We start from the raw sequence: 21,587 nt of genomic DNA, 5'->3' as shown, positions 1-21,587 counted from the left end.
GCGATCTGGTGATCTTGTAAAAAAAATTACAGAACTTTAGAAAATATCTGTCTCTCCGATTATAGTCGGTTTGTTGCTTGTTTTGTTTCAGTATCTGATTTCGCCCGGCAGATGGCGGCAGTGTATGAACAGTTTGCCAAAGACATACAGACAATCATTTCAGCATTCAAAGCCAAGTACAGTGATCTCAATCATGATAGGTGAGAGAGAGAGAGAGAGAGAGAGAGAGAGAGAGTTGAGTTGAGTTTTTAACTCAATTTAATGGTTTATTGACGTCACCTTGTTGGCATAGTCAAAATGAAATCAAATGACAGACAAGGGAATATTATAACATAAAGGTTATAGCATGCAAGACAATTTTTAAGTTATGCAATTACAACTTTTTATCTATTTTTCTTTATTTCTGGATCCAAATTTCGGAACATTGTGGTTAGTTGGGTGGGAATCAAAACATCGGTCTGTATGATCAAGGGACACCACTCTGATTAAAGATATTGACAAGTTACAATAATTGATCATTATTGACGGTTGATTATGTCTAAAATGTTGTTTTGGTGTCTTAAACACACAGACCCACGGACACACCTTCCACGATCCTGTCCGCCTGGGAATGTCTCCTGTACGGGACGGAAAACGACGCACAGGTAAAACTAGTCATACAGGTGAAACTTATCACACAGGTAAAACTATAATCACATAGATAAAACTAATCACACAGGAAAAACTGAAAATACAGATAAAAATGAACACAAAAACACATAGGTAAAACTGAACAAGCAGGTAAACCCGAAAACACAACTAAAACTAATCACACAGGTAAAACTAATCACACAGGTAAAACCAATCACATAGGTAAAACTAGTCACACAGGTAAAACTAAACACATAAGTAAAACTTATCAAACACGTATAACTAGTTACACAAGTAAAACTAAATAAACAGGTTAAACTGATCACACAGGTAAATCTGAACATACAGGTAAAACTGAACAAGCAGGTAAACCCAAAAACACAGGTAACACTAATCACGCAGGTAAAACTGAACACATAAATAAAATTTATCACACAGGTAAAACAAATCGCATAGGTAAAACCAATTACACAGGTAAAACTAGACATAAAGGTAAAACTGAACACATAAGTTAAACTGAACAAGCAGGTAAACCCGAAAACACAGCTAAAACTAATCACACAGCTAAAACTAATCACATAGGTGAAACCAATTACACAGGTAAAACTAAACATAAAGGTAAAACTGAACACATAAGTTAAACTGAACAAGCAGGTAAACCCGAAAACACAGCTAAAACTAATCACACAGGTACAACTAATCACAAGTAAAACCAAACATACAAGTAAAACTATACATATAGGTAAAATTGAACACACATGTTAAACTGAACACATAAGTAAAACTTATCAGACAGGTAAAACTGATCACACAAGTAAATCTAACGACACAGGTAAAACTGAAAAACACGGGTACCACTATTCACACAGGTAAAACTGAACACATGCATCGCTTAAACTGAACACGGGTTAAACTGAAAATGTGCAAAGCCAATATCCCAAACACTGATAATCTACATGAATTGGAGCAAATACCAGCAGATAATTTATTGATGAAAAAAAGACAAATCCTGCAACTTAAAATGACTTTCTGTAGAGAAGTTTGTCCTTCAACATAGTTGACTAGTACATATACCCAGGGGATATGTCCTCTTATCAGGTGTAGCTTTTAGTACTGTATGATGTAAAATGACACCGATTATCTCCGTTCCCCAGGCACACATGGACGTAGCGGTGCTCCTAAGGAAGAACGTGTACCGTCCCCTGGAGGAGGTGGCCGTCCACAAACAAACCCAGACCCACAAACTGAACGGCTACCGAGACCAGCTGGAGGAGACCATGGACAAAGTGGAGCACGACCTACAAGTCGTGAGTAATTGTGACGTCATCTTTTGTTAAACCGGGTCAAGTCAGTCTCTTATTGTCCTACAAACCGTCCGATACGTTACTTGAAGCTGTCTGGTATGTTTCTACTTGTGTATTCCTATAAAACAATGTCGTTCCAAGTCTTATGTATCTTCAACGATCGTATCATATCGGATGTATTTCTATCAGGTGACTGCACTGTCGTATCAGGTTGTATATACATAAACTTAGCACTGCGATCTACAACAGTTGTCTTAAGGCATCAATGGAAGCTGTATTAAGTCGCATGTCTTGTTTTTCATAACAAAATTGATAGTGCTATTATCAACTAAGATCATAACGAGTTCTTTGAACGCCAATCAACTTTATCATAAGGTCAATTATGTCTTCTGTGTTTCTGTCAGCTATTCGTTGTACCAAGAAATAGAGTGTACATGTATTTGATCAAATAATGTCATCTAAGCTCACCGCTCGTTAAATAGTCTCATATTGTTAATTCTGTATTTACAACAACTCAGTTTCAAAAATTTACAATATGACACAAGCACAACGCATATAAAAGTTCTCGTCACTCGTCTATTTACACTCAGTAATTCATTAGGAAACAGTTGTACCTGTTTCTGTCATCATGTCCTTAACATTCTCCATAAATAAGTTACCCTACATTTTATCTATGAACAATTCACATATGTTTTCTATCATAAAGTCGACAAATGTTGCTATGCGTATCTGTTGACAATTATTAATACAATTTGTCTTTTTCTGAACGTTTTCCAAGGAATAGACAATTGTTTTCCAACTTTTAAACTGTACATTTCCTCTTCTTAGTGATTTATAGAGAAACAAGATGTAAAATAATTGAAAATGTTAATTTATCTTATTTGTTAAAAACAGCCCCCGCAAGACAGATCCAGTTTAATAACGGCGATACTAGTAATTTTTTTGCAAAATTTTCAATCTTTCAACAGAATTGAAAAATTAACAAATAAAACAGATCCTGAATGGCGATATCAAAACAAGGCGCTTTTTAAATCAATGTCAATGATTTCAAATCTATTAATGATTCATCAAGCGTGTAGGCACATAACTATGTAACGTAGTATAGAAAGACTATTTCGTCGAGTAATAATTTATATATGTGTGAAGTCAAACTTTCTAAATGTCATCATTAATACTAAAACACAAATATTATCGATTACACACTGAATTTAGAACGCACTTACAAATTACATTTATGAATTCTATAAATTTACATTATTTTTTTGCATGAACATCATCAAACTTTCTGACCAATAATGAGATTTGGAAGGTATTATATTAATTTTTTTAGGGGGAGGGGTAGTTTTAGGCCATTGTATTTAAAAACATCTGTACAACCAGCGCAATATCCATTAATAAATTCAAGATTATTTTTACATGCATGTATTCTTCGTTTTGAAATTGTATGTATTGAATTGAAAATCTGTGAAGGAGTCGCACTTCTTTTAATCACCAGGTCGTACAAATCCTCTATCAAAGAATTATATATCTGAAGTTTTCTCTATCAGCAAGCAAATATCCATTTGTTTTACAAACATGTACTTCTCTACATCATTTTCTATCAACAAGTCATACAGATACAGATTCTTTTGCCAACACTTAAGTCTTACATTCCCTAGAAATAGGTCATATATATATATATATATATATATATATATATATATATATATATATATATATATATATATATATATATATATATATATATGTTCATGTATATTTTTTCTCCATCAAACTATTTTGCAGCAATCTTACATTGTCGAATCTGTCCTATTTCAACTATTTTCCCTAACTTTCTTTTATTGCCGAGAGCTTGTATTTTCCTATCAAGCTATTGATACGTCTTCAACACCTGTCCCTCTCTCTTGTCCTGGTCTATGTAAGATATTGGATTATGAAATCAATCTAATTACTCCAGTGTGGCTCGGTGGTGAAGACTGATGAATAAGTAACAAGTCTACATCACTGACCTTTAGAAGTCCGACAATTTCCGCACCACAGATGTAAAATCCGAATTTGCCCTTTACTCAAAATCCATTGATTGTGTTTTTATTCGATTTTTAACACCCAAAGAGAGAGAGAGAGAGAGAGAGAGAGAGAGAGAGAGAGAGAGAGAGAGAGAGAGAGAGAGAGAGAGAGAGAGAGAGAGATATTTTAATTGTTTCCCCTGATCGTTGCACAAATGCAAGAACAGTTTTAAATCATCTTAAACAAAAAAGAAATTAAATACGATTTGCTAAGGGTGTAAATATTGAGTTTTTAAAAACGTTTATACATTTGAATTTCTGAATAAAGGGTTCAGATTAAGAGTTATTTGCATTTTGACTGAGGTGGTCAAATAAAATTGTAAAAAATTATATGCTACAAATGGTTCATCTATAACTTTTCAAGTTGATACAGATTATGTGATGACCAAATAATATTTTATATAAGAAATACATGTATTAAGGAATATTACTCTCTCTCTCTCTCTCTCTCTGACCGCCGTCCCCTGTCTCCCCACAGGCCGAGGAGAACTACCAGAGGTCAGTGAAGGCCTCACCCACCGGCTCTAACTTCATGGCCCGCCAACAATTCCACACCGCTCACAACGAATACCTGTGTCACCTGTGTGCTTCCAACAGAACCATTGAGGAGTTCCACTACCTCGTCCCACAGGTGTTAGAGGTAAGGTCGCCAAGTGAACAGAAAATTATATTTAATCAAAATACGAAATAACCAATTTATAACAAATAATGTGATGCTGTAGGCATTTTGAAAAATCCTTTGCTTCAAAAACTCAATGCGAGTCGAAAAAATGATTTTATTTTGCACAAGACACCATTTGAACCACGGGTTTTTCGAGACCATTGTAAGAACTAAGAGACCGATAGAAAGTACGTGGGTTCTGACGATGTAATAATGCAGCAGTGTATATACAATCTACAGTATTGACTTTTCTGGTTATGTATTCTTTGCTAAAAATACTTGCATGTCTTTTAATTCAGTGGTGTATATTTTATGATATCAGAAAGGTCGGTAGGTTCTTATCCCCCCTCCCCCCCCCCCCCCCCCCAACAATAAAGCCGCTGCCCGCCCTAGTCTCCTACTATGACGTATTTTTCATCATTTATTACAGGAGCTGGAGGAGATCTACATTGACACGAGTAACACTGTGAACATCGCCATGGAGAGTCACGCGCTGATGTTACTGACCAAGGTAAGAAAGACAACTCTAGCTCAATCAAAGTGAGATAACTCTGTTATAACTGTCAGACTCGAGGGAGTTCGATGCGCTCTTTCAATGTGATGAGCAATTTAGCAGATTCTGCTGACTGTCTTCCTTCTGATCTACTCATTTCCATACTAATAACATCACCCTTAGATATTTGATCAGGTTGAATTTAATTTGTCATGCCGCAAAATACCGTGTGACTTGGGGATTGAAGAATTCATCTTGAGGGGACCACGTGGTTCTGTATCGTCAGATACTGTTAGTAATCTTATTTATCCAGCCTCTTACGATTTAGTGTAAATTCCTACGAGAAAAGAAATATTGTGGGAGTATACGTGGTTGGAAATACATTTCATTAAAATCTAGCTACATTGTACAACAGATTGGACATTTGTAAGAGCAGCCTTTTATTATAAGCAGACTGTTCATATAAGCGGATTTTAGTGGATTTTTTTTTTCATAAGTTGCCTTTTATTATAAGCCAATATCTAATATAATAAGCGTACTTTTTTAAAAGCGGAATTTTTGTTATAAGCAGCCTTTTATATAAGACTTTTTATTACAACCGGAATTTTTATCACAAGCATTCTTCTGTTATAAGCCAACTCTTATTTTAGCGGACTTTTAATCATCAGTGAACTTTTTTATTTTAAGCGGAATTTTTATTTTATAAGTGACCTTTTATTATAAGCAGACTTTTCTTAAAAGCGGACTTTTTTATTAGCAGATTTTTTTTATCATAATTGGCCTTTTATTATATTAAGCATACTTTACAATAAACGATATCTAATCCACACTTTACAAAAGTAGCATCCATTTGCAGGGTCAACCCAATGGTCAATATGAACACAATAAATCCCTTCTAGGCAGCATGTGATGAAATCTCTTTGAATTTGATTTATTCTTTTAATGTGTAGGTTGCCCCATCCTGGGGCACTCAAAACACAACAGAAACGGACTTTTGACGTCAAATGACAGAGTTACAAACTTCTAAACTACAAAGGCTACTGTGAGAAATCTATGACTTTTTTCCCTACAGATGGCAACCAAGGGACATAACTTTTTGAAAGTGTGGATTGGTCCATTATAAGTTGACTTTTTATATTTAAAAGCAGACTTTGATTATAAGCAGACTTTTTATTTTAAGCGGACTGTAATCTTACTTTTAATTGTCAGGCGGATGAGCAACACCATCGTTACAAGGAAATGTTAAAGGTCTGCCGCCAGGTGACGCCACAGTCAGACATCACTTATTTCCTGTCAGCCATAGAAATGGAGCCAACAAAGATAGAACTGTCCACGCACACTTTTAGACCCAGTGATGTCAGCATCTACAACGCAGAGGTATGCTGATGTGTGTAAAGCATGTCAACTGAAGAGAGTAATCTCCCTTTGGTTGTGACCTTTCGTAGGAGTTATGTCCCTTCATACCCCCATGCACAGTGAATAATGTCATCTTCTTCACTAGATAATGATATCTGATCCCTAATCTATTTATTTCTGTTTGTTTTTTCCCACCCCCATCCCAACCCCGTCTGTGGACTAACTGGATACTGAGATTACCAAAGACATGCTTATGGTCAGTAATATTATCACTAGAAACTCGAGAAATGCATTGTTAACCTACACAGTACACATAAAGGCCCACAAACAGACCAGTTTTATAAACTTCTGTGTATGAATTCTTTCCAAAAATTCAATCTACACAAACCAGAAGTTACATGTACATCCCATAATAACATAAATGGTTGATACGTGGGTTGACTGAAGTAATTGGCAGTAAACACTGCTGTATTCCTCGCACACAATTGTTTGATAAATAAGAATGTTCAACTGCTATTAAATTACAATACAGCACTCTTTTTACATTATCCACATGTACTAGTAGTTTCTAATTGTAGTTTTGAATGTAATTTGATATTGAAGAGGTGACATTTATTGGCTGAATCATGGATTCTTGGAATTGAATAACTTTATAACGATTATGTTAGTTATAGAAAAAACACAACCTACTGAAAACTAGTTAGGTCATTGAAATTTGTGTGGGCCGATTTTTGCAAATATTTCATTTTTCACAGGTTGGTGGGGATTTAATTTTGTGGAAGAGATTTTTTAGATAATAAATAATCAATTTTCATGACTCGTCGAGGACGTAAATTGTTGGATAGAGGACCCTTATACCATTGATCAAAATCCACAAAAAATTGAGCCCTAGTAAAGTCTAATGATTTCTCTGTATTAAGTTTTGATATATACATTTTTCATTACTCTTTAATACACTTACATGGTTAGTAACCTTATATTTCTTTGTGTGTCTATTGGTTAAGAGGATGAAATAAGGAGGAGTTGATGACTCCCTGGTACAGCTGATTGGGATAGAATTTCCGTAAAAACACGACTTCTGAAGGACAACCATCGCCCTATGATTTATGATGTGCTTACTGCCAAATTAGATTGTCAAGAATTTTTTTTTCGCAAAAATTGGTTGCGTAGAAAGTGATTTCAAAAACCATGTGTGCTCAATGTGTAGTGCATATACGCAGGTCAGGCGGTAAACAGCTTTATTTCAGGTGAACGTTACTCCTAGTTTTTTATGCCTACTTTCGACTTCAGGTGTTATTTCTCCGCTCCAGGTTTCACTCGGTTTGCAACTTATTTGTTTCATTAGATTACAACAGACCCAAGATCAGTTCCAAGAAATTATTCAAGATCATGGCTGTTTTCCTGTAGCCAATTATTGCTGTAGCTTTTGATATTTTGTGACCTTTATTTTACCTTGAAATGGAAAGGAAGACATGTGGTGCATTGAGTGCATTAAAGATCTAATTTATTACATGTTTTGAGTATAATGCTATATGGTGCAGAAATATGAGTACACTATATAAGCATCTTTCCTTTCATAACTTTGGATCAATGTTGAAGATTTTATCGAATTATGATAGTTTTGAGAGTTGAAGATTCTTGAGCAAAATTATGGAATTGCAGGTTCTACAGAGATTTCACTCAGCCTGTTTTTCTACTGATGCTTTCTATAACAAGTGCTCACTGATGGGAAAAAAATCCACAGCAGCTTTCAAAGGATCGCAGATAGGAAGAAACAAGTTGCTAATGTATAATATTGTTAAAGCATTTTATTATAGTGGCTTGAGAAAAACACATCATCGATTTATGGGGATTTTGATGGTTTTCAAGCAGTGAGAAATCTAGTTGAATGCAGTATCATTTTTTGAGAGTATTCTTCTGCAATCATAACAAAGCAAGGCTTTTGATAAAATAATGGCGCTGTTTTCACAAGATTTATGTCAGACATTTTAATTTGCTTCAAAAAGACTTTTCCCAGGAAAATAAAAGAAATATTTTTTGGCCCATCTAGAAACAGAATGTCTGAAATAAGATGATGAACTTCACTAAAGTCCCAACTTTCAAGGTCATTCAAGGACACTTGAGGTCACTTTGAACATTACAGGCCCTTAGTTATAGGACCCTTAGCGTGATGATGTAAAACAAAGCTGAACAATGGCCTGACAAAGTTAATCATTTCTGCCTTTGCTGCTTAATGTGTTCAGCTTCTATCTGACATAATCTGACACACAACCCAAAATAAGTGGCACTTTCTCCCGGCTTTCCCTTGAGAGCCTTACTTCATTGGCAAATAGAACCAGGGCAGTCATCAAAGACAGTGGCTAAATATTTACAAGCACACTGAGTGCTGGAAGGTTTAAGAGAGAGAGAGGGAGAGAGAGAGAGAGAGAGAGAGAGAGAGAGAGAGAGAGATAGAGAGAGAGATAGAGAGATTTTCCTGTTCTGTCACAAAAATTAGCAGACAATAATAAACTATAATAGAAAGGAAAATCATGAAGATAGAGTTTATGAAGAGAGAATGAGGGAGAGAGAAAGAGGGAGAGAGAAAGAGAGAAAGAGAGTATCGAGATCAGGTGTATTATGTAGATAAAACAAAGCATCTGGAGGAATTGTCCTGCATTCTGTTGGAGGTCTGTGAACAAGCCCTTATGGCAGGTGCTCTCTGGTTCCCAGTCAGGATCCATCACAGTTCATTAAGTAATTGGTCTTATCCAGGCTCTGACATCCGAGTAAACCAAATCAGGGCTGACCAGTCTGAATCCTGAAGATGCTTGCAGTCAACGAGTGCTTGTCTCGCGGATATCTATGGATCATGTTCTCAGTTTGAATCGCTTTCTGACGTAAAGCCTCTGCGTCCCTGTAACTGGCATGCACTTCAGGCTCTGTGTTGTGTGTGAATTTGATTGTTTCCCCGTTAGATCTATATTGTGCACTTTATGCCTGGTTTATAAATGTAACGAACTAAGTCATATTGCTGCTTCTACACAGAGGGATTAATTTAGGGTTTGATGTCAAATGTTTGTTTACGTTGTCGGTTTTGACTTTACTCTGTATTATTAAGATAATGGATTTTGTTGATGTAATAGATGCGATGGAAATATGTTTTCAAATTCCAAGATCAAAACCTGCCTATCAGATATTTGTTAACTGCGTGCCGTGATGTGTTGTTAACAGTGATGGAGTAATAGTTACTTTGTAACTCCTACAGACACTTTTCTATAATTAACTTAAAGATCAAGAAAATATTCTAAAACCCAGCTGCAATGTTTTCCAAGAAAAATCGTCTCTGGAATGAAATTCTGAACAGAAATGGAATATCTACAGTTGATATCTGTTATTGATATGTATGCATGTTGATATGACCCTGTTATTAAATACCTGTCAATTACTGACTTGAGACACCTTCACTGTTAAATTTATCAACTGCATTCACGTAGAAAATGTTTTACATATCTAAGAAAAATATAAAATATGACAGTTTTATAGAGTATGCAGACAGTAAGGTCACAGTTCAATGTATTTTAGAGCTGCCTCTATCTGACAGACAGATATTCAGTGATACAGGGGGACCCCGTCTAGAGAAACGCCCCCCTGGGATGACGTTGTTTGGGTGGGTCAGACTAAGCCCTATCTTGACAGAGATTGATACCAAGACTTTACATAAGTGTGTTGTAAATGATCAGTCAATTATGAGCTCCACTGCCGAGAGCTGACATTATGTAGGACCCAGTCAATTTCTCAATGTTAGATCAGAAAATGGGTGTTATTGAATTGATTGTTGCTGCTTCAAGAGCAATTTAAACAAAAAAAAAGACAAGAATATTTTGCAAGACAACCAATCCATTTTTCTTTGAATCAGTAATTATAAGAGTTTATAGAGTTCTGAAATTAGGGTTTCTCCAACAAACGCTGTATCAGTGTCAGTAATCTTCTATCTAGTGGATACGTGATGTATCATTCATAATGGACCTTTCTTTGCATTAATGATAATGGTCATGAAGTTTGTCTCTACATGTTTTTTTTTCTAATACATGGACTAACAGATCAGGTATCAGATATATTAAATAGCAAACAAGATGCTCACTTGGCCCAAAGTCGGCCAGGTCCACCATAAAACAGAACTTGATATTAAATATTTACCGAACCAATCCTGATTTTAACACAAAATTTGTTTGGCTTGTATAATTTAACTTGTAAAATACTGCATTGTTTTCCTTTCTTTTTAAATCAAATGGATAAGAATTAACATCTCCTTTATATTTCTAATTGATGAAAACAAGACTCATATGCCTGGTACATCAACCAATAAGAAATTATATTACATGTACGAATATTATGCAAATACTTGAAACTCATCCTTCTTTATCCATTACTTCTTCATCGTTACTTACCTTTTATCATGAACAGCTGGAAAGTTTGATAGATTGATGACTTTAATATACAAGTATATAATATCAAGTTTAACATTTTTTAACTTAGTATAGTACCCCCCCTTTTTTTTTTATGAAAGTTATAAAATTAAAGTTCAGAACTAAATGTAATATTGTGAAATACACCCAGTGTCTTTGACTATTCAGTTTGCAGCAATCAGTACATGGTTAGGACAAAGGTCACCTGAAGGTCTTTTGGTATTTGCCAGAGCTTTCAGGGATTGTTGAACTTTTCCATCTCATTTTTTAAAGAGATCTTGAATTGGTCTTATGATGTAGCAAAATCACTGAATTCTCCTCTGACACATATTTTTGACTGTTGTGCAGACTTTGACAGTTAACCAGCTGATCGTTAACCAACACACGGAACCAATCATCTTGGAGCGGCGACAGAAACTCCAGAAAGAGGCTGCCGTCCTGACGTCGTACATCAAACACAACCAGGACAGCATCCACACCCTGATGATGATCTGTCAAAGGTCAGTACACAGGGTCAAAGGTCAAGGTCAAAGACAAAAATTTATGGAGATTTAATATGCAAAATTCAGAACAGTATTCAATGCATAATATGTGAATGTGCTCAAGGTATATTCAGAGACTAACTGATAAATCTGTCAAATTGAAAAAAATTTGGGGCCAAAGGTCAAGGACAACAGTTGATTATAAGATTTTTATTAAATTCAGAACCTATGGCATACTGAGAGAATAATGTGAGAATGATGTATTGCGACCAAGATTATTAAGGTTTAGATTAGTATCTCCAACTATTTTCAAAGGGGCTTTCATGAATGTTAAGAGTAAAATTTGAGCAGGTATTGAAGTTAAAATGGTAAGATATGGTCCATTTTCAATGATTATTTTAATGCTACATTAAAAGAATGGCAAAATATTCAGGTGTTTCAAGTTTTTCTGATTTCACTTCCAAAAATAAGAGTCTCATGTTCCCCCTTCCCCTTTTAATACTTATAAACAGAAAGTGAAAATGTCATCAGAGTTCAATATCCCCAGATAACCATTTGATATACAATCTATAGACCTTCATTGTTTCCTTGAAATAAGATTAATGTATGAATTTCAAAAGGATTAATGGCTGCTAATTGAGTTTGTTGATTTCTGTGAACTGTTTATACCTCTCTGGACCAGTATACAGGGTCTGTTCATTGAAGTGAAGGAAATCAATGATTGGATGTTCCTGACAGACAGCAAGAAGATGCAGCTCATAATTTGATATAGCTAAATAATGCTTTTCTGGAGAGGGTGAATTACTGAAGAGGTTTGATCGGCAGATCTCTGGTAAATACATGTATGCCCAAGCTGTGTTATGGAACTTGAGGATAAGGGGAGAGAACTGAGGATCAGATGTCCAAGAGTGGTCCAAGGCCTTTCAAAAGTCCAATAGCATTACCCAAGACCTACAAAATTCCATACAAAATGCCTTAGGACCTACCAAAGTCCAACAGGAATTTTGTAAAAAATGAATGGTCTATTGACATGCTGTATTTGACCTGAGCCTCATGTACATTGTAATCTGTTATGCTGTAGTCATGTTTCCCCACTGGATGTTTTATGAGGGACAGGAATTGATTTGTGGGGGGAGACTTGGCCAATTACTGCACCTCATCCTGCTAATCTTGTCAGTCGGGATCCCAGGGGACTCGGTAGCCCAGAAATGATTTGGTATAGTCTCAGAGCATGGTGAATTACTGAAGACACATAGAACTACATTCAAAGTTTCCAAGGATGCTTCCCATTATCTTACATGTAGTAGTTTTGTTTTTTAATTAAGGATGATTTGATTCGTACATATTTTTATTGTGCTAATATACAACTGGATGGGGCACAAGTTCTAAAGATACTTATCCCATCATCAACTAGGTAATCAGTTGTTTTATTTCCTCTTGTACAATGATATATGGACCTGACCAGTTTTGAACTTCAAATATATGGGGAATAGTAATATGAAATGCAGTATCCTATCGCTGTTATGTATAGATCCATGTACAAAGCATAATTACAATATTACATTAATTTGTTCCTATCGAACCAACTTTTGAGAGTAAAATCTCTTGTTTCTATAATAGAATTTTCAGACATGTCGAAATTCAATAAAAATTGGCTTTCATTAACTGGTGATATCAGAATTTATGAATCCAGAGTAACAGACAGGAATTTCTAAATGTGTTTTGAATATTATCATGAATGCTCTTAACCATACAAAAAAAAGTTTTAAATGTTGTGTTTGAAATATTTTTAGTTTATCCTGAAAATAAACACATCAGAGTCATGGGCTCAGAATTACATCTTTAGAATTAAAAAAAAAAAGGGGGAGGGGGGATTTATTGTTAAATGCACGCGCACTGCATCACAATAAGCATCAGTTCCTTTTTACTCTTTACACCTGGAGAAGGAAGAAGCTCGGTAAAGTAGAAGATCAGTCGGATCGGAGGCCCGTGATTCATTTACCGGGTTTCTCCGCTAATTAGTCTTTGATTACAAATAACTTTGGCTGTTTTCATTTTCTACCTCTGCTTCATCGCCTGATTGAAGATTGAACATCAAACAGCGCAGCTTTCTCCTTCAGACACTTGCAAAGAGAAATGATTTCTGGTGGTATTGATCCACCGGCCCACACTTAAATATTAATAACCCTTGTATGCTCCTCTGTGGAACTATATAGTTTTGTACAGGAATTATTTCATTTCTTAAGTTCCCAGTCTCAGAGCCCGGTTATAAGTACATTTACACTGAAGTATCAAAGTAGTTCTACTGTAAACTAGAGGGGAAGAGCTTCTCTTGATTTTATTGTCCTGAAGGGGTAGAGGTATATATAACAGGTGTCTTGTATGGAGAGGGGGGAACATATACTTATGTCTTAACATTGTTACATCAAAAGAATAATTTTGTCATATCCCAGTACTATATAAAGAGGTAAAAGGGAATATTCGGTTGATTATTTAATATCAGTTCCTTGGGATAAAAAAATATGTCTCATTAAGGGGAGGGGAATATATTGATTTTTGTAGATTGGAAAGAGGGGGGGGGGGGAGGGGGTAAGAAGGTTATATTGAGGAGGGGGGGGGGGGTCCATATGATAATTGTACTGAGAAGAGAGTTCTATACAGTCTATGTACAGCTCTCTGTGAGATGAAGCAGTGATAAGCTGATCATAATAGAAGGAAATGCCCTGATGCACAGATAAAGTACATCTCCTACTGAGCTCTCCCCAAGACTTTGGTGTCTGGTCAGCTAATCCTCTCCCCCTCAATCTCTCACTACCTTGCTCTACTTACTCCATATTGTACCACTGGGTTCCAGGAAGCTCCAGTCGAAACTAAGTGTGTGGAGCCGACAAATCATCCTGTACAGAGAGTTTTGTCATCGTCAGAGTGGACAATTATAAGTTGGAACCTTCCGCTGACATTGGAGAAATATCTGAATCAGGGGTCCTGAGTTTGCTGTGAGTGTCGTCTGCTGACTGGTTATGTCTGAATGATTATGTTGATGGATTAATGACAATGTCAGGATCTTGTTTTGTAATGGACAAACGCAGTAGTTGTGGCTGCTGTAAGTGAAGGAGGGGGAGAGTAAACTTCCCAGTAACAGTGCCCCTGTGTTCCCGGGCTCCCATTTAATTGGAAAGGGAATTAATCATATTTCAGAGAGAACTATCATGTACAGGTACCAATAGGCAATGAACATGTGAAAGTTATTATCTTTTCTGTGGCAGAGCTAAAAAACTGGTGTGTGCAAGACAACATCTTCAGGCTTGTTTTTTATGCAGGATGACAAAATGTGTAACTCTTAGATAATAACACATCAGCAAGCTAACCAAGAGTTCCATCACCGAAAAAGCAAAATTTCTATCAGCTGTAAATTGAAAAGAAATCTTCCTCATGAATAATTGCTGTATGTAGACACTTTACATTTAATTAGGAGTTTTGTGTATTTCTTGATCAGCGGAGAACTTTAAAGACTGCCGCACTGTTGTGAGTGGCTCAGTGGTTGCGGGGTCTCTGCCGATCCACAATACGCCAGTAGAGGGGAAACCTCGGCTGTTTATACTTGAAACTTATTATACTCCTGTTGGATGTTTGGCAAAACAAACAGAAATTGGAGAATACTTCAGCCATTTATGTTTCTTCCTTCAATATTTGATTTGGAAAAAAATCCCAGCTACCTGCAGCCACTGGGAATTGCTTCTCAGAAGCTGAGACTCTCAGGAGAAGTTAGAAGGAGGGATAAGTTAGGTAGGAGATGCCAAGTGACATCATCACATGCAATGTAATGGAGAGATTTTGACAGTGCTCCATACAAGTTTTTTTTTTACAGTCATTAATTGAAGAGGCTGCACAGTCGCCAGAATCCTGATGGTTAAAGGCAAAATCTGATTCTGTTCTGAGTCGGTGTGAAATCCCTAGGTGGAATTTTAATGCTCACTTCTTCCAACCATGCATAATATACAAAGGACACTCTAGTAGTTGCTGTGACATTGTGGTTTTTTTTAAATTGATGAATAAGCAGTGAGGATCTTTGTGTGTGTTGATTGGACTGACACTATCTGAGTAGGCGACGTAAAAACACCAAGCTTTACCTTTATTGATAATTGTGTTAAGGATAACGTGATGTCAGTTTTTGAGGCAGAGCCATCAATGCGACAGAGAGCCGGGGAGCAGAGGAATGGGGATCCTTACAAAGGGAGCTTACTCCGTACAGAGGGCTCCGTGTCACGACAAAATAGTGGCGAAGAGGAGCTAAAAATTCGTAGACAGATGCATAAACAGGAGAGTAAGGACAGCGGAATAGTGACGGAAATGTCCACGCGACCAAAGGATTACGCCCGCAGTAAAACCGAAAAAATCCACCGCTCCGACAGTAATAAAACCAAGTCCCGTAAAAGTGATAGTTTTAAGTCGAGTGTTAAGAGAAGTCAAAGCATGAAAGCCCCTAATTCTGGCCGACATTTATCACAGTCCTCAAACAAAAGTACGGGAAACCTTAAAGACATGGACGACAGTAACCAGGTGAGAACAGTTTTCTAATTTGTACTTCTATTTTTTACAGAAACTTAGCAAATCATCTTTATTCAAAAGTGTATGAAACCCAAGGAGACATGTGTTGCAAACGCAATGAAATACGGCTGGCAAATTTGCAATTAGCTTCCATCCGAGCCCAGGTAAGCCTGATGAAGAAGCTTGTTTTTTATCTCGTATTGATTTAGGCTTTAAAGTTGATTTTAATGAATCCAGGAATTAACTGACTTATCCGATATAGAGAGGTGATAAAGTTCATTAGATGGAGCAGAGATTAGTGATAGCGAGGGCTATGGTTGAAATCTGCATATTCAGTCTGGGAAAGAGCCTTCAATTAAATCTCTATTAGACATTGCAGTTATGAGGCATGTTCCAAGTTCATTTGAATTGTGACTGACAAAGTATGATAAGTGTGTATATTTATAAGAAAGTGCACCAAGTGACGTAGAATAAAGGGGGGGGGGGGGATTTATCCTAGAACCGCTGACCTGATACCTGTTGGTGTGAATAACTAAACAAAATTTATAGCTTGAGAGAAAGAAAAAACTGCCAAAAAGCAAACGGCTGAACAATAAAGATATGACAGTTCGGCGCAGGGAGTTTCAGTGTAGAGGCTGGGGGATGATCTTGTCTCGTGTATCTTTATGGCTTTTTAGATTATTGTTTTTTTGCAAGTTTTCCCATTCCTAGCTCGGTAGTGGTTTTATTAAATATCTGATAAATGGCTCCAGCATTTAACTTTTACGCTACACCCAAAAGCTCATCAGTTCTGCTCCTGAGACAGAAAAAAAAATGGCAGGTTTTTACCCTGCAGCATCATAGTTGATTTATGTTTGACAAGAACAGGCCCAATGTCATTTTTTTTTGGTAATTAATCTATAGACCGCCCCACAGAATTTTCCCTGAGATATTATAACCATCTGGTGATTTCATCTATGATGCTTTTATTTTCTGAACTTTTTTGGGGGTGAAAAATCAATCAGCTACTTGTACTGTGTGGATAGATTTCAAAACTAGCTGATTCAAGGGAAAGAGTGTTTTTGGGATGTTTTATGTAATTTGTTCATGGGAAAATTCAAAATTGCAAAAAAATTTAAGAACTGTAAAGAATACATAAAAAGAAGAATTTTTAAAATTATTATTATTATATTTATAAAAAGATTTATGACAGCCACTTTAACTTAATTAGTAGGGTGAAGATAAAAATGAAATACAGTGTATGACATACTTAATCATAATTTTTGCTTCTACCCTACTTTATTTTCTTTTTCATGAAAAATTAAAATGCATTCAGTAGCAGTTGACGGATTGTGTTTTAATATTGATGAGACTGGAGGCTGAGTAGGCACTGGTACGCTGATATATCATACATAAATTAAACATGTAATTAACAGTTTGACAACAACCTATTACAGAAGTAGTCCACCGTTATCTTTTAATTAGGTTAATGAACTACAAGGTTAACCTGAAGCAGACTGGCATAAGTAGAGAGACTTCGGATAACTAAATCTCTCTCCAAGATGCACAGTCCAACATTTATAGACTATTTTAATCTTCTTCAGAAGAAAAGCTATGTAAAAAGATTCAGGAAAATTAAAGCTAAAAATATTTTTTACTTAATGATAATTTATGGCTGAAAGATATTCATGTTTAAATTTTGCAGACAAATCTAATGGTTAATTTGTTGATCATTTGGACTCCTTGAAACTCAGCGAGAAGTCATTTATTGTCGCTTCTTTAAATTTAGGGTGAAAAAGTTATAGGCATGCAGTCATTCCTGTAGGATATTGTGTGGGCTAAACTGAAGATTAGAAAGAATGTAAATTAGCATGATGATGCATATAAAACTATTTACTTATTAGATATAAATGGTTAGTCCATCAGTAGTAAACAGTGGTGTTTCCCTCATCACTGGTGTTCAAGCTCTGCTGGTCGCTGGCATATTGCCTCTGTGTAACTCAGAGAGAGAGAGAGAGAGAGAGAGAGAGAGAGAGAGAGAGGAGAGAGAGAGTGTATTGTCTTAGATAAATGTTATCAAGCGTGACCCCTCTCATGTCAGATGAAGAGAGTTGAGTGTTGAGTGAATTTGAGTCAATAAGTGCGTTATAAGATGAAGAGGCAAGGTGTCATCTGATGCATTAATGGATAAGCCCAGGGAATTGTATAGGATATCAAAGGAAAAGCCTTCGCTTGTCAGGTGTTAATAGAAAGTGATCACCAGTAAGTAACCCCACTGAGGAGAGAGACCGCTCTCTGTCTGATGCCCAATCCATGCATGTTTTCAATACATGATAAAATACTGATTAAAGCAAAGCAGCTTATTATGATAAAAAACAAACAACTTGATCTTCCAGTAAATCAACAACCCCCTCCCCACCATAACAAATTGAGACCCCCCCACCTCACTTCATCAGGTTGTTTGGATGCCTCCATGCCAGGGTATTAATTAATATGACTACGGGTATAATTACTTCCTGATGGTGCTGGAATGTCTGCCACTATGTTGGTATGTTATGGTTTCAATGCTGCATATCTCTTGATCCATCGCTGATGGCTGATTTATATCAAATAAATCACACTGCCCAAGTCAGGGGAGATAATGATGGATGTGATCTGTAACTCCAGATCGGATTTACTGCCCCTGGTTGTCTCCCTTTTTTTGCGGTAGACCTATTTATTTATGTCTCCTTTTTTGTGATAGATCTATTTATGACTGGTTGAGTGTCCTAATGTAGTGATCACTCAGGCCCATGAGAAAGTGGCAAAAATAGATAGTCATCCTGTCTAAATACTTTAAGCTGAGAGCTAATGAAATTTCTGACAAGCTCCCTGCAGATGAATTACCAGTGAACTAATGTATATACTCTCTCTCTCTCTCTCTCTCTCTCTCTCTCTCTCTCTCTCTCTCTCAGCATCTTTAAGTTTGTTGACCTTTCAGAATTGTGATTTTTCACTAGGATATTGATATGTACCAGTTACCCAGCAGTTACTACTGTTGATTCTTTTATATGATATACCCCTTTATCTTCTCTCTCTCTTTCTAAAACACTGACAATGTATAGATATAGACAGATAGAAGAATTACAGGAACCGGGTGAGTCTGTGTGCCACCTTCTGTTTATGAGTCTGTTCTATTGATATGACCTGACGTGAATCAAGGTTGTTTGATAAGGCAAAAGGTCAAGATTAACATCTGTCTACACCAGTGTTCCATCAAGACAATAACACATAAATACTCAGATTGTCTGTAACTGGTACCTGATGTTTCAAGGTCGGTAGGAATCACCTTCTGGACCTCCATTAAATTAGATCAACTGTAAATGTTTCATATTTAGCATGCATGATATTTGGTGAAGATTGGTTTCTCAGCTAGTCGAATGAATCTTAATTGGTGTTGTTATTTTTATATATATATATATTGATGAACTTTATTAATGAAAGCTACTTTATGATAAAATTCACAGCTTAAAAAAATGAGTATATTACAGTAACTGCTTACAATTTATCAGGCCATGAAAAAGAGTGACTTTTAGTGTTTTTGACAGACTTTGTCAGCTTCTACTTTCTGGATGTTGTAGATTGAGGCGCTGTCTCCCAAACAGAACGGCTCAGTGGAGAGTCTGGACCAGGACAGTAAGAAATCCTCGGCCACCATCAAAAGCATGTGGAAGAAGGCCTTCAAGAGTCTCAAGAGCACCTCAGACACTAAGCTGGTGAGTCGGAGACCTCAATACTATCTTTCTCAATGTGAAATATCTCTCTCAACTTCCCCACACAGGGCCAAATCTTTAACTGCCTTACACAAGGCTAAATATCTCTCTCAAGTACTTTACATAGGGCCAAATATATCTATCAACTATCTCAAACAGGGCAAAATATCTCTCACCTCAGACACAAGTTTGTGAGTCTCAGACCTATCTCGCTCAGGATGTTATATCCTTGTAAAATTTTTCACACAGGGCAAAATATCTCTCAGCTCAGATATTAATAAGCCTGTGAGTCAGGGACCTCAAAACCATCTCACTCAGGATGAAATAGCTGTCTCACTTGTCTCACACTAAGCAAAATAGATCATAATAAAAGTCCTCAATACTATCTAAAAAGCAAAACATCTCCCTCAAATATCTCGCACCAAACAAAATATCTTGTTGTCAAATACCTCTTATCCATCTCACACAAGGAAAATATCTATCTCAAACTGAGCAAAATATCTTGTATTAAAAGACCTCAAATCTATCTCACACAAGCAAAATATCACTCTCAACTACCTCCCACAGGGCCAAGGCCAAGATTCTCTTTAAACTGTCTCACAGAGAGCAAAATAATTTTGTATTCACAAACCTCTAAACTATCTCACACTATGAAAAATATCTCTCTCAACTACCTCACACAGGTTTAAGATTCTCTTTCAACTATCTCACAGAGAGCAAAATCATTTTGTATTCACAAACCTCTAAACTATCTCACACTATGAAAAATATCTCTCTCAACTACCTCACACAGGTCTAAGATTCTCTTTCAACTATCTCACAGAGAGCAAAATCATTTTTTATTCTCACAAACCTCTAAACTATCTCACACTATGAAAAATATCTCTCTCAACTACCTCACACAGGGCTAAGATTCTCTTTCAATTATCTCACAGAGAGCAAAATCATTTTGTATTCACAAACCTCTAAACTATCTCACACTATGAAAAATATCTCTCTCAACTATCTCCACAGAGCAGTATATCCTTTAAACTATCTCACATTGAGCAAAATAACATTCTCATCTATCTCACACCAAGCAATATATTTCGTATTCACAAACCTCTTAACTAAAATCACCTCAGTTATAACAAAGGGACCTTTGAACTGTCTTTTGTATAGTAGAGTGATGAGTTGAGGGACCTTTAAATGAGAATCACCTACTTAAAATCAATTCTATTGTCTGTATAACATAAACTTACATCTCAATCAGAAAGATTGGCAGTCAGGAGATGAGAAGAACTCAACATCTCTTTATGAAGTAGCTCAGTTCTTCCAATTACAAGATCAGTCATATGGAGACAAACTGCTGGATTTAGTTAAACAATTGAATTAAATAATTAGTACACCCAACTCATGTATTTTAAATGTAATTAAAGGTATCTCATGCTCGGGAGAAACTTCAGGGGGAAGGGGGGGTTGATACTGCTGGAGATTGCCTGAGTTTTAAGAGTGCAGCATGCACCAGTTTGTGAAATACCTCTGTCATTGGAAACACCTGTGAATTGAGAGGAATTACATTCTAGACGATCTCTTCATGCTGGGGAGCCTCTACTGATCTGTAATATCTGAAACGAGAGTACTGCTGCCCTGATATGAGAAATCCTCTGCAATAAGAAATACATGCCTTGCTCTTCAGTATCGGGCTTCTGCAGGGAGGACTGAATGCATCTGCAATACCCTCAGGCATGTTGTCATGCATCAGTGTCCATTGAGATATAAACAATGGGGTTATCTCTGTTCTAGTCAGACTCAGAGGTGGGGGGGGGGGGGGGGGCAGCCATTGATTGGGGTGGTACAGATGGAGCATTGTCAGTGTATTATGGACC

The 21,587-nt window shown here is 36.5% G+C and overlaps 1 protein-coding gene across 6 annotated transcripts in view; it reads left to right on the top strand.

Annotated features, from left to right (window-relative positions):
- The window catches only part of LOC105319881 (nostrin), a 69,860-nt gene that overhangs the window by 17,135 nt on the left and 31,138 nt on the right, over positions 1–21,587 (top strand). For all 6 annotated transcript variants that reach the window (XM_034447317.2, XM_034447322.2, XM_034447324.2 and 3 more), the window contains exons 3-11: positions 92–200; positions 572–644; positions 1,785–1,937; positions 4,479–4,640; positions 5,092–5,172; positions 6,364–6,531; positions 11,307–11,458; positions 16,041–16,152; positions 19,588–19,722. In XM_034447317.2, the coding sequence (XP_034303208.2) occupies positions 92–200; positions 572–644; positions 1,785–1,937; positions 4,479–4,640; positions 5,092–5,172; positions 6,364–6,531; positions 11,307–11,458; positions 16,041–16,152; positions 19,588–19,722 (1,145 nt within the window). The remainder of the gene's footprint in view (positions 1–91; positions 201–571; positions 645–1,784; positions 1,938–4,478; positions 4,641–5,091; positions 5,173–6,363; positions 6,532–11,306; positions 11,459–16,040; positions 16,153–19,587; positions 19,723–21,587) is intronic.

This window comes from Magallana gigas, chromosome 5 (assembly GCF_963853765.1).
Source record: "Magallana gigas chromosome 5, xbMagGiga1.1, whole genome shotgun sequence".
NCBI classification, from domain to species: Eukaryota; Metazoa; Mollusca; class Bivalvia; order Ostreida; family Ostreidae; genus Magallana; species Magallana gigas.
The sequence above is the reverse complement of the archived record's forward strand: the minus strand, read 5'-3'. Positions and strand labels throughout refer to the sequence as shown.